Genomic DNA, 13,109 nt, shown 5'->3' on the forward strand with positions numbered 1-13,109 from the left:
GAATTTGCAACTTAGGAACCAAATCTATACTCGGTTATTGAAGAGTCACGAAGATCTTTACCTTTTTTAGCAAAGACAAAATACTTTTAAAAGCTCAATATTTAGAATCTTTGAGATTACTTCTATTTTGTCCCACAGCCACTCTTTGTCTTCTACCTCGTTTGACTTCTATTCCTCGCTTGGCCTTCCTGCCAATGCATAAGGACTCGGAGTTTCAATGACCAGCCGGGCCATATCTATGCTATTGGCCTACTCTTAGACGTCTTGGTCGAGAACAGAAGAAACCCACACAACTAGGTTATACGAAGACAAGAATCCCAGTTGTAGTTACACTCGCACCGGTGAACCGAATCGGTGGCCCGATTTTCTTGTCGATTCTCTCCTTTACGTGGGATTTGATCATTCTAAAGTTATTAGCAACTATGACATAGCCTACGAATGACAATGAAGTTGAGATCATGTAGCAAACTTTTTACGTGGGATTTGATCATCCTAAAAGTAGCGCAGCTTTTACAGGAATTTCTTTATTTATTTTTCCTGATAAAGGTCTCAAAGATTTGATTAAACCAATCATACTTCTTTGTCAAGAAAGAAATAATATTTATCAGTCCTATAACGTCTAAGTCTTGCATACTTTTTTAAAAAATAATAAATAAATTTAAAATTCACATAAAAAATTATTTTTTTAATAATAAACCTTATTTTTTTTTTAAAAAAAAAATGCGTAAAACTTTCACGCTCTATGACTGTATACTTGTCAAGACTTGATTGCCACTAAGAATTTCTTTTAGCAAATTCGATCTAAACAACTTCTGAACATTCTCAGATCAAGTGGTAAAATCACTAAGAAAAAACAACAAAATAACTATGAGAAACTTATAACAAGGGTGAAGTAGTAACAACCTTTTAATTTCTCAAGTCAACGCCGAACAGATGTTGGGGAGGCCGATAGGCAATTACACTAAAGGTCTGATGCAATTGCCCATCGACCAAGTTTATGAGTCATTGACTTATCAAAAAAAGGTTTATGATTCATTGTCTGTGGATTACAAAACGGATTCTGCCACTCTGGCAGGTACAATATTTGGAAGGCACAACAGTTCCTAAAGAGGTTGTGCACGCATGTGAGAACAGAGTATTGGGCATGCATATATGAGCAAAGGGGGGAAGCTCTTAGAAACAAACATGGGGAGGAATGAGCTTTCCTGGATTCATAATATTGTTGGGATCTAAAGCAGCCTTTATTCTTTTCATTGTCCTCAGAGCCTCCACTCCAAGCTCTTTCTCAAGATACTGAAAAGGGTAAATGCAGAATAGTAACTACATTGTTTAGAAAATTGACAAGGCACTTGAGTCTTTGAACTTGAATTGCCAATCCTAGTAAATTATACATGCTAATGAAAAACGTCAACCGAAATAAGAAGCATCATAAAAAGTTTGCTCCAGCCATAGTCCTCATATGGGTTAAATTTTCCCTCTGTGATTGAAGGCCAATCTATGTATCTTCAATGCTATAATCCATCAAAAAATATGGCATAATCTATGCATTCCTTACATACCTGGCTGCATTAGTTGTCCCACTTGTCCCAGTAAATAAATAAATAAGCAAAAGTTCCTTTTAATTCCATGCCATTGGCCAGCTAAGGGAAGTACCAAAGCATGAAATCGAGCATACCCATCTTTAGATATGTTATTTCTTGGTGCATTTGATAAGTCGTGTGTTGATGTCCTATGAAATATCCTAAATGTTTAAAGATTCAAATGAGATACCTTCATTTTCCCTGTACCAACACCATGTTCACCTGTACACGTTCCTGCTTGTTGTCACAAAAAACAATTGTTAGCACCATAATTTGCTTTCAGGTTGCAGAGCCACAATTTTTCGGTTAGAAGTTTTCAGAGGCTGGGAAAGCAGCAGAATAATTTACTCAAGATAACATCAACTTCTGAATACCACTTGCACACAGAAGTAGCACATGAACTTGTGAACAGATAAGCACCACGGTATTATGAGCAACCACTGATAGAGCATGCATATTAAAATTACAAGAGCAGATGCTCTAAGTTTGTCCCCGAATAGAGTACAGACCTTCCATTGCCAATGCGGTATGGACCATAAATTGGTTAAGTCTCTCTGCCTCCTGCCGGTGTTCCTCTATGTTAGGGTCGAACAGAATGACCGTGTGGAAATTTCCATCACCAGCATGAGCAATAACTGTGCTGTTAATAGGAAAAATGATGAGAGGCATGTGCAATGTGAGTATCAGGTCATTTGAACTAGGGCTGAGAATCGGACGGTCCGGACTGGATAAACTGACCGGACCGGCCACTTTTGGACAGGTCCGGTCCGGTCCATTTTTTAAGGGACCGAAGGGTTTCGGTCTAGTCCTGGTCCAAGGGTTTTTCACCCCGGACCAGACCAAATAGAAATTAAAAAAAAATTATTATTATTTTTATAATAGTTGTATATAATTAATTATATAATTATATATGGTATAAAAAATATTAATAGTCTAATATAGACTATAGTTATACTTATACTAATATATAGTTATACTAAATCACTATAACTAATGCTTCAACAATAGCTATAGTGACCTATACTAATAGTCTACTATTAATACTAATATACTATTATATAATTTATATAGTTATACTAATCATAATAAGTTAATAATTAAATCACTAGAAATATAACTATATATATTTAGTATGAATGTATTATTATATTCTTTAATATATAACTATAATATGTAGTACTAGTATATATTAATATATTATAAGAGTTATAGTATAAATATAATATATAAATTATAATATACTAAATCACCATAACATTATAACTAATACTAATATATAGTTATACTAATAGTCTACTATTATATAATTATACTAATCACTATAATTAAAACTAATATATAGCTATACAATATACTTATATAGTTGTACTAATATTATTAGTCTATTATATAGTCTAAGACTCTCAATTCTAATATAGGCTATATAGTTATAACTAATACTAATATTTATATTAATACTAATAATGTAGAATATAGTTATACTAACTAACTGATTCAACATAACTAATATTACTAATATAATATAGCCAAATTGAATTACTAATAGTCTAATACTAATACAATTAAATAGTTATACTAATCATAAATTCATAATAACTAAATCATTATAAGTCTATAACTATATATATTTAGTATCAATGTATTAATATATTCTTTAATGTATAACTATTAACTATAATATATAGTACTAGTATAACCGATCAAAAAAAATATATAGTGCTAGTATATATATTAATGTATTAACATATTATAAAAGTTATGGTATAAATTATAATAGTATTAGTATAGTTAGCTCAATATGTAATATGTTAGTATTAAATCACCATAACTACATAGAGTATTAGTAATAAGAGTATTACTATTATTACTATTATTTAATATAGTATTACATATAGTATTACTATCATTACATATAGTTATTCGTTATAGTATTAGTACTAGTATAGTTATTAGTATTACATATAGTTACATATATAGTTATCACTATTACTATTATTACATATAGTTATTAGTTATAGTATTATTACTAATAGACTAATAGTATTAGCGTATTACTAATATATATACATAATAGTATACTATATGTATATATATTAAATATATCACAATATAATTACATAAGTATTGGACAAAATGTCATTGGATAAAAAAAAAGAAAAAAAAAGTCAACAGTGGACCGAATGGACAGACCAGACCGGACTGGACCGGTTCTGAGGGAGTTCGGTCCGGTCCAGGGTGAGAAAACCCTGGACTGAATAGGTCCGGTCCGGTCCACAAAATCTCCCCGGACCGGACCGAATTCACCCCTAATTTGAACACCCACACTGAAAAATAAATGCAAAAGACTTCAGCTCAACCTTTATGTCCACAAAAGAACAGTCATTCTGATCAGACATACCAGACCAGTGGTGATGCGTTGAGCTCTTGTTTGGACCTTGATATTAATTCTGCAAGGGATGAGAGAGGAACACATACATCCTGCAAAAATGAAAAGTTATAGATTTTAAACCAGCAAACCCCCCCCCCCCCCCCCCCCCCCCCCCAAAAAAAAAAGTGGTTCTTAAGAGTAAGGAAGCAAATACAATTGTAACTAAAATCTCCAATAGCAACTGACCGAAATCATTGCCTCAAAATTAGGTTCCAATGCAAAGCAAGCCCAGAGTGCCTCCTTCCTTATCTTCATGTAATTAAAACTTTGCATTAGAAAACATAGAGATCAACTTCTTGGATGAAGCCTCTGACCAGACCAGAGACCTCATTAAACAAGATACACCATCGGATCTCTACTGAAAGACTAAAAAAAAGTGCTACAAATTAAGTGAATAAAAAACCAATACCTACTTACCAAATATGAACATAAAGGCCAGTTTGGGTTTTGATCTGATAAAGATTGGTTATGGAAATTAACCTGGTCTCTGGTATGTTTTGGACTGAGTTGAGATACAAGGATGCGGCTCAAGAACCACATACTGCATATGCATATATAGTCCAAGTTGTATGTGTGCACCCTCGTGCACATGCATGTATCCGTGCATCCGTAAAGAGGTACATTTGAATGTACTATCAGTCTATAAAACGAGTCACACGGAGATGAAGTAATTCTAGTTTTCAGGAGCTGCCTAACATTAATAGAACCATGCTTTATAGAATTTTAACCTAAAGTGGGTTTTCGGGATTCACATTCTACTTACGTGTATAACTTATGCATGTCATACTATAAATTTATTAGCAAGGTAAGATTATAATTATTCATTGCAGTAAAATAGCTGGGATAGAGGGCACCGTGCATGCTTGAGTCTAAGATTCACATAAAGCATACCAAATAAATGACATTATATATGAAAAACTATATAATTTGGACATTTACATTAAAATAGCGGAGAAGTTCAATAAGCAACACAAGTTCAAGTGCAGATTTTAAATAAAGCAGCCACCAAGTCTATTTGCAGATGTAAATGGCCAAACTTGTAGGCTTATGATTTGAATACAAAAAATAGCTCCACACTAAAATGACCTAGTTTTTAAGTCAACATGAAGAAGAAACATAACAAAATGTCAATCAGTACTCAACCTCCAGGTGTGGGCAACCGTATCAGCTTTTGGCAGGATGTGTGGTGCGGAGATCAAGCTTTGAAAAGGGCGTTCCCGGCTCTTTATAGTATTGCAGCGAATAGGGAGGCTTCTGTGGCGGATATGCGTTTCTTTTTGAATGGCTCTCATCAATGGAATATTCTTTTTAATAGGAATTTCCACGATTGGGAACTTACTAATGTATCAGTTTTTTTCAGCTTGCTATACTCCAAGGGTTTGCCAACGGTAGGGGGGGATAGAGTGAAGTGGAGGGCTAATAATAAGAAATGCACGGTTAAGGCGTATTACAAGATCTTGATAACACAAGATCATATCCCGTTCCCCTGGAAAAATATTTGGAGGTCCCGAGTGCCATCCAAAGTTGCTTTTTTTGTTTAAAGTGCTGCTCTTGGGAAGATCCTGACTACGGACAACTTGAGAAAGAGGGGTTGTGTCATGGTAGATTGGTGCTATATGTGCAAAAAGAATGGAGAATCGGTGGACCACCTGCTATTGCATTGTGAGGTTGCAAGGGGGTTGTGGGATGAGATTTTTCAAAGGATTGATGTTCCGTGGGTGATGGCCCTGAGGGTTGTGGAGCTGTTGGGTTGTTGGAGGAAGTTGCAAGGTTGTCATCAGGTGGCTGAGGCATGGAAGATGATTCCGCTGTGTATCATGTGGTGCCTTTGGTTAGAGAGGAATGCACGTTGTTTCGAGGACAAGGAGCGAACAAGAGAGGAGCTGAAGAATTTTTTTCTGCACACTCTTTTGTCTTGGTTTTCGGCTATTGTACTAAATGGGGATAATGCTCATGATTTTTTGTCTTTAATTCAACATAGCTAGAATGTATTTAGGTGTTCTTCTGTACACTTCCGGTGTACATGGCTTAGGCCATTTTCTTTTTCTTCAATAATATTTTCTTTTACCTATAAAAAAAAAAAGTAATCTCTACCTTCCAAAGTTCCTTTTTAGCATCAGAATCTTCTGCAAAAACAAAATCTGAGCCATTGTGCTCTGCAACGATCTTCTGAACAATTTGTGTTTGCTCGCGTGAATATGCCTCTAAAATACAGTAGTTGGGGAATAAATCAGGAATCACAAAAGGTACAGAATAAGATATGTTAGAGAAAATTTCTATAGGAAATTGTGATGCATTATTCAGAAATATGAAAAAGCAATGATCATGTTACTTAGAAGATCCCTAGGGGTTGGCTCAATGATAAATGCCTTGGGCTTGGGAGTATGCTCCCCCCAGGTCTAAGGTTCAAATCCCCTTAGGTGCAAACAATCTCTAGAGGCCATCGGACTGGGCGATTTTCTCCTTGAATTTCTTGAGGTGCACTTGCGAAAAACTCCTTGCCGAGAGCCTATGCACCCCCTAGATTAGTCGGGATGTTGTTCCTCAACACTCAGTGCCAATCAAAAAAAAAAAAAAAGAGAGGAGGGAAGGGAGGAGGACAATTTAAAGACTTGAGTCATGACAAGCATATTATCTGTGATCTTACTTGTGATTTCTGACCTAGAATAATTACATCCTATTCAGCATAAACTTCTTTAGTTTAAGCCGACATAAGAGTCAACAATCATAAAATAATGTTGGCTTTGGCCTTATGACAATAAAGGAAGCCTACCAGGTCAGTACAGGTCAGTGCAGTAAGCTCAATGATAAGGTTGCCTTCAATTTGAAATTTCAGAGAGAGAGAGAGAGAGAGAACGAGGAGGATCCTGTTTACCTGTGCCAATAAATTCAAACATCAAAGTTGGAGTTTCAGGCAAATCTTTTCCATTAGCAATATTGATAGCCCTCACTTGAACCTCATCCAATAGTTCTACCCTTGACACCTAGAAGTATGAAAAGAATATCCATAAAGGATTGAAAAGGGGACAAAATATGCAGCTAAAGTCCCACCTGTATACCAGACAGCATCGTAGCAATAGCAACATCTGCTGCATCCTTAACTGAAGTGAAATTACACATTGCAACCTGCAATATTGTTGAGAATTTAATCAACAAAATGCATTTAAGCATTGGACATGAATATGACTCCAACTGAGAGTTAATTAATGATTTCGAGACAAGAAAATAAAATTTTAATTCTGATATTTGGAAGTGGGTCAAAGAAAGGTGCCAATGTTCACTACAGTGTATCTTTTCCAAATATTAATAGAAGAAACAATCTTAATTTACACTAGAAATGGCCAAACTGTGATTAACTTCAAGCACCTAATAACAACACAACAGAATTATGATTCCAGAGTTACACATTTCTATCCATTTAGAACACTTCAATCATTGGGTGCTTGCAATAGCTAGCGAGTCTACAATAAGAGCAACAGCAAATATATGCTCATCTTTCAGTGCCAACTTTGTAGAAGCACTGTAGGCAAGAACCATGACATTCTATAGAGAGAAATACTTCTGTCTTGATGAGAATTATGTTGATGACCAAAAGCTTTTGTCTAACACGATCAGATTAGTTAAATTACTTGTATATTCGTATGAAGTAACAAGACAGCTCAAATTATCATAAAATGCAAGTCTTGCATTTTTAGTGTATCTTTTTCCCAACATGTTATGTATCACTTATCTTTCACCTCGTTGTATGGAATCAGAAACAAGGGAGGACGGCAGTTACACAAGTCAAGAAGCCTCCACACAAGCTGTGTACTTTATAGTGGCAAGGATTACCAATGAGGACTAGGTACATTGAAATGAGAAGTAAGATTCAAATATATTTTTCATTGAAACTGCATAACAATACAATTATATGATAAAGATTTATTATATGATCGGTTTAACATCCACTTATCCAAAGACATAAGTCAGCAAACTAGAATTATCTAAAAAAAATTTAAAACAAATAAAGTGTCAAAGTACCACTGAATACTGTGGGATTTTCTGAAGCCGAAGAGTGACTTCTGTTATCACACCCAGAGTTCCTTCACTTCCAATCATCAGGCGGGTGAGATCATAGCTACAAGATTCAATGTTGAAAGGTTAATGTCCTGCCTGGTTAAAGATCTCATTTTCATCTCACCAGCTTTCTCATTTATTTTTTAACAGAACTCGTCAGAAACTAACCAGAGAAAAGGAAATCTTCAAAAATAGATTTGATAAAGACAAAAGAACAAACCCTGCAGCACTCTTTCGAGCACGAGATGCCGTCTTGACAATATCTCCATTGGCAAGAACTACCTGGAAGACAAACAGAAAAACAATACAGCATCTGGAAGGTGAATTGGGCATCAGAAGAGTTGATTGTTTCGATATCAGTGCGATAAGGTTTACTGACAAACCTTAAGATTTATGACATTATCACGCATGGTTCCATACCTACATGCCAGAAACAGAAAAATTAACTCTAATATAAAATCAAACCATTGAAACTATTTCTAGATTTTTTTTCTACTTATGTGAGTGAGAATTCAACGTATAAAGAGAAGCATCCAGGTTAACATCATAAATTTAAGACTAAAATTCAGAAATAATTATGGACCCGGTTTCCAAATTTGCTTGCTCCAGTAGATGTTCTACAGAATATGGTGATGGAAGCAGATGAAAGTTTAGTACATAGATACCCATGATGGCCATTTCTGACCAATTTTGGGTACGCTTTTGGGATTAGACGCCACCACTCCTAAAGCATGGGGCTCAAAGAGCGGAAAGGAACCGGTGTTATTCTGGATTGGGAAGTTTTTCAGTCCTACACTACTATACCAGCTAGAAGAAGGTGTTATACATGATTCTGGGGAATTCAAATTCTAGCCTTAACTAGTTCATTTGGGATATAGTGTACATAGTACATACAGTTGGCACTTGCTAGGGTAACAATAGATTCACTATCCATAAATCAGCATCTGTGTTGGACAAGGAGCAACAACTCAAGCTTTCAATCAGATAGTTACGGAAATGGTTGAAAACAAATTAGAAGTCAAACAATCCACAGGAACTATGATAATCAATTAAGAAAAAAGGGCACATATTCTTAAAAATCAACCTTAATACAGCACTCCATGTACAGATTAATCATATGCAACTCTTACTGCATTTCATTATACTCCTGCAACTTGAGTACTCTCTCAGAGAAGAAAGACTTAGGCATTTATAAATCTGCGACAAAAGAATACTAGCTAGAGAAGCTGGGACTGTGCTCAGTTGCTTTCATGTATTTCTACCACTTAATCACAATATTGTTCCGTAAAGAAGACCATTAGGTTTTGGATAACATTTGAACACAGTCTACATAGGCCTCTAAATGTTACATCATCAGGTAATCAAGGTCTTGAGTCTTTACTTATGAGAAACAAACTTGCATGCATCAAGATACCAATAAAAAACAGGATATTTCCAGCAAAACCAAAAATTCAAAGCTGAGAAAACAAGGCAACTACCTTACAGCCAAAGAACCGGAACAACGTGTAGCACACATACCCCCGATGGTAGCACCGGGCCCTGCATTTCAAAAATTCCTTTTATGACAAGGAATCCAGGAGGCAGTGCAAAATTTTTTTTTAGTACCATAAATCTATTTTAAATAATGGAACCTCGTGGCTCGAGCCGAATTTCTAAACCAGATGCATATATAACATAAATGAAACAGCTCAAAGCATAGTATGGAGTCACTCTCACCCTAAATTGGCCAAAAATGATAAGGGCAAACTAAAAACATAGAATTACATTCACAAAATGGGTTGTCTCAATTTTTTTATGCAAAGTTTTAACCTTTGAAGCAGCAACACCACATGCTTACCCAAATTTCATTATACAGAGTAGCCTCTCTGATTTAGTAAAGCATTGAGAAGAATAAGATTTGTGATGCCATGCTATCAAAGGAAGATTTTATGCTGCAGAGATAAAGTTTCATGTTGATTAACTAGGCTATGAGTTTCATGAAAATTTGCTATTACTCGCCCAGTTCAAAATGTGTATTGGTTCTAAATGGCAATGAACAAGCATAAATAAGTGTATTGGTTCGAGAAAAAAAAGCATTAGTAGAAGAACGCATGTTAAACTAACCTGGATCAAGAGGAAAGAACAGACCATAAGGCTCCAGGTATTCATTAAGCTCCATCCATCCAATCCCAGGCTCAACAACCACATCCATGTCCTCAATATGTAACGCTTTAATGCTCTACCATTTGAACAAATGATTCAATATAAGCATGACAGCCAGGAATCATAATGCCAAAAATTAATTGTTTTGCAACTAGAAAATATAAATTAAATGCAAGAGAATGATAAATTTAGACTCATTAGACCAACATCATAGGAAGTGAAAATAAGATCCAGCTCATGATAAAGTCCCCTTAAGTTTGTCTTTTGTTGGGTTACATATATGTATACATAATCTATATACAAAAGGAAAGGGAAGCACTTGCATGCTTGCATCAAAGCCGGCATCGAACCAAATACAATGGTTGCAACTTTTAACCATGCTGATGTACCCTATATCATTTAATATATGAAGGCCTAAAAATTGCATAATTCTTGAGCAAAGTTGTCAGCCAAAAATTAAGAGTTCTCTATCCAAACATAAGAAACGGCATCAGAAAATTGTAAGTTTCAGTTCTAAAGAAAGTGAGTTTTTTTTTCGGTGCTAACCCTTATACAATACAAAGAGATCAATACATACCTTCATCAATGTCATGTCGATGCAAACACCTCCGTTTGGAGACAAGGTGTGACCCTCAATTGATGTAGCTCCACCATATGGTACAATGGGAACCTATGGTCATTTAGAACAATCCAAGTGAAAGGGGAATACCACATATCTCAAAGTAAGAACCACAGTACAAGTGTAAGGATAAGCATAAGAGTAGAGCATTATTGTCAATCGATAGAATTGTAGGAGAAACACAGTAACTCAGACCTTATGCATGTCACATGATTTGACTATCTTGGAAACTTCTTCCTCGGACCTGAAAATTAGAAATCAGGTCACATTCTGTCTAGATACCATGAAATCTAATAAGTATTTCATATAATCTCGAGAAATTTCTGCATTCCAAATTTTGAATATCATAAAAGGCAGAGTTTTTATGTATCCCCAAAAGCTTATAATATTTCCTCGTGTCTTGAATACATAACATGAAACTGCTCGTGACAAATTTCACGCATCTTGTCATATTAAGCTATCAAACATAGGAAACACCTAAAATGTAAACAAACATTCATGGTACACAAGTACTAGTGCACACACGTGCAAAAGGTTTATATGGTGACATGCAGGCATCGTTGTAGCTCGGGCTTCACCATTGAACTATAATCTTGCTGCCACACTACATGACTGCTACAATCGTTACCTAGCAGGGTGGGGGAAGAAAATTACCACAAAGTTCACTTTAAGATGGAATTAATGATTAAACTCATCTACCATGCAAGCATCATCATCATTGAGTTTTTGACGATCCCAGATAGATACTATTTCTAGAAATCTCAAAGAACTTGTACACTGCTACTTCATATAAATTTATGTGAAGTTTAAACAAATCCATACGAAACCAACATTCTTGAAGAAGTGTGAATAAGATAACATACGAAGATAAGGAACAATGAAGGACCCGAAAAGCTTATCCACAAAGATTAATCATCAAACCTCAAGGCCAAATGGCCATATAAGTGTCACCTTGGAAAAACAACCACATCAGGGATATTGACTGCTTTGTGAAAGCTGTTTTGTGGTTTTCCATGGATATACCTCTCATCATAATCCGTAGTAATGTCATCCTGCATAACTAACAGTATCATTAACCGCCCACAAACAATAAACTAACAATTGTAACAATTGGCATAATAATAATAGCAACGACAGCAAGGATGATGATAATGAAGACCATATTCCTTCCTTCAAAATTTCACAACAATCAAATATAAAGAAACAGCGATAGAATACTTGACAGATAGCCTTCAGTTCATCAACGAGCTCTTGTGGAAGTTCCTTACGAGAGCCCTTTACCACAAACTCCGTGCTACCTTTTCCCCCAAAGCTGACACCTCTATTAACCAGAAACATTAAAACCCATTGATTGAGCAGTTCCTTGTTTTCCCAACCAATCAAAAATCTTAAAATAACACTTCTTATCGAAAAAGGGAAAAAAACGCACCTAGCATCGAGATCAGAAGCGTCAGAGAATGAATATTTTGAATGAGACTGAAGGGCAATTGATCCAACTGAGGCTGCAAGGACCGCAGGAAGTAGAGGTAGATATGATTTTCTTGAGTGGAAGATATGCGTGGTGGGTGATCTTGGAGTGTTAAAATTATGGAAATGTGAGCTTCGGAGGTTGGAGTAGAAGAAGTCCTTCGAAGCGGAACGTAGACGAGAAAACCAGGACAAGAAGGTCATCGTTGTTTGTCACCGGAACCAGATGAACAAACAGAGACGGGGAGAGAGACTCCGGCTATAGCCACTGAATTGGTGGGTATATAAGCACTCCTGTTTTTTTCCCGGCTTTGCTACGTACAGTTAATAAATACAGTCAGCTATATAAAAAGAATAAAAAAAATTATAAAAAAAAATTTTTATATTTAAGAGACCTATATAAATAAAAAAAATTATAAAAATAATTTTTTTTATATAGGACTTGTATTAATTTTTTTTTTTACAACTAACTGCATACCGATTACATCTATCGACGGTAAAAAATATTTCTCTTTTTTACCAGGGATGAAACTAGTGGGCTTATGAGTCCGGCGGCCGTTTATTATAGTTAGAACTTAAAATAGAAATGATATTTGTACTTATATGTGTGTGTATAGATATATTTACAGTATCAATATTATGTATTTTAAAAAAAATAAGAAAATATAATATTTATATAAAATAAAATTAATTTTTGAATAATAAATCTTATTTTTTGACAAAAAAAATTACAATTGTTTGTACTACTTATAATTATATCTAATATTATTCAAACTTAAAACTTAAATGATAAATTAAAACTATTTTTTTTTTATTA

At 35.0% G+C, this 13,109-nt stretch overlaps 1 protein-coding gene across 1 annotated transcript; it reads right to left on the reverse strand.

The window, feature by feature from the left end:
- Positions 1 to 888: 888 nt before the first annotated feature.
- LOC122275147 (D-lactate dehydrogenase [cytochrome], mitochondrial) lies at positions 889 to 12,598 on the reverse strand. The gene is made up of 18 exons (XM_043084110.1): positions 12,255 to 12,598; positions 12,044 to 12,146; positions 11,777 to 11,877; positions 11,021 to 11,069; positions 10,784 to 10,876; positions 10,168 to 10,282; positions 9,543 to 9,603; positions 8,448 to 8,484; positions 8,285 to 8,346; positions 8,029 to 8,125; positions 7,060 to 7,134; positions 6,884 to 6,992; positions 6,103 to 6,212; positions 4,195 to 4,257; positions 3,979 to 4,058; positions 2,090 to 2,220; positions 1,771 to 1,814; positions 889 to 1,293 (listed from the first exon to the last, which is right to left on the reverse strand). Exons 1-18 carry the CDS (start codon positions 12,494 to 12,496, stop codon positions 1,174 to 1,176), a joined length of 1,692 nt encoding a protein of 563 aa, XP_042940044.1. The 5' UTR covers positions 12,497 to 12,598; the 3' UTR covers positions 889 to 1,173.
- Between the last annotated feature and the right edge of the window lie 511 nt (positions 12,599 to 13,109).

This window comes from Carya illinoinensis, chromosome 9 (assembly GCF_018687715.1).
Source record: "Carya illinoinensis cultivar Pawnee chromosome 9, C.illinoinensisPawnee_v1, whole genome shotgun sequence".
Taxonomy (NCBI): Eukaryota; Viridiplantae; Streptophyta; class Magnoliopsida; order Fagales; family Juglandaceae; genus Carya; species Carya illinoinensis.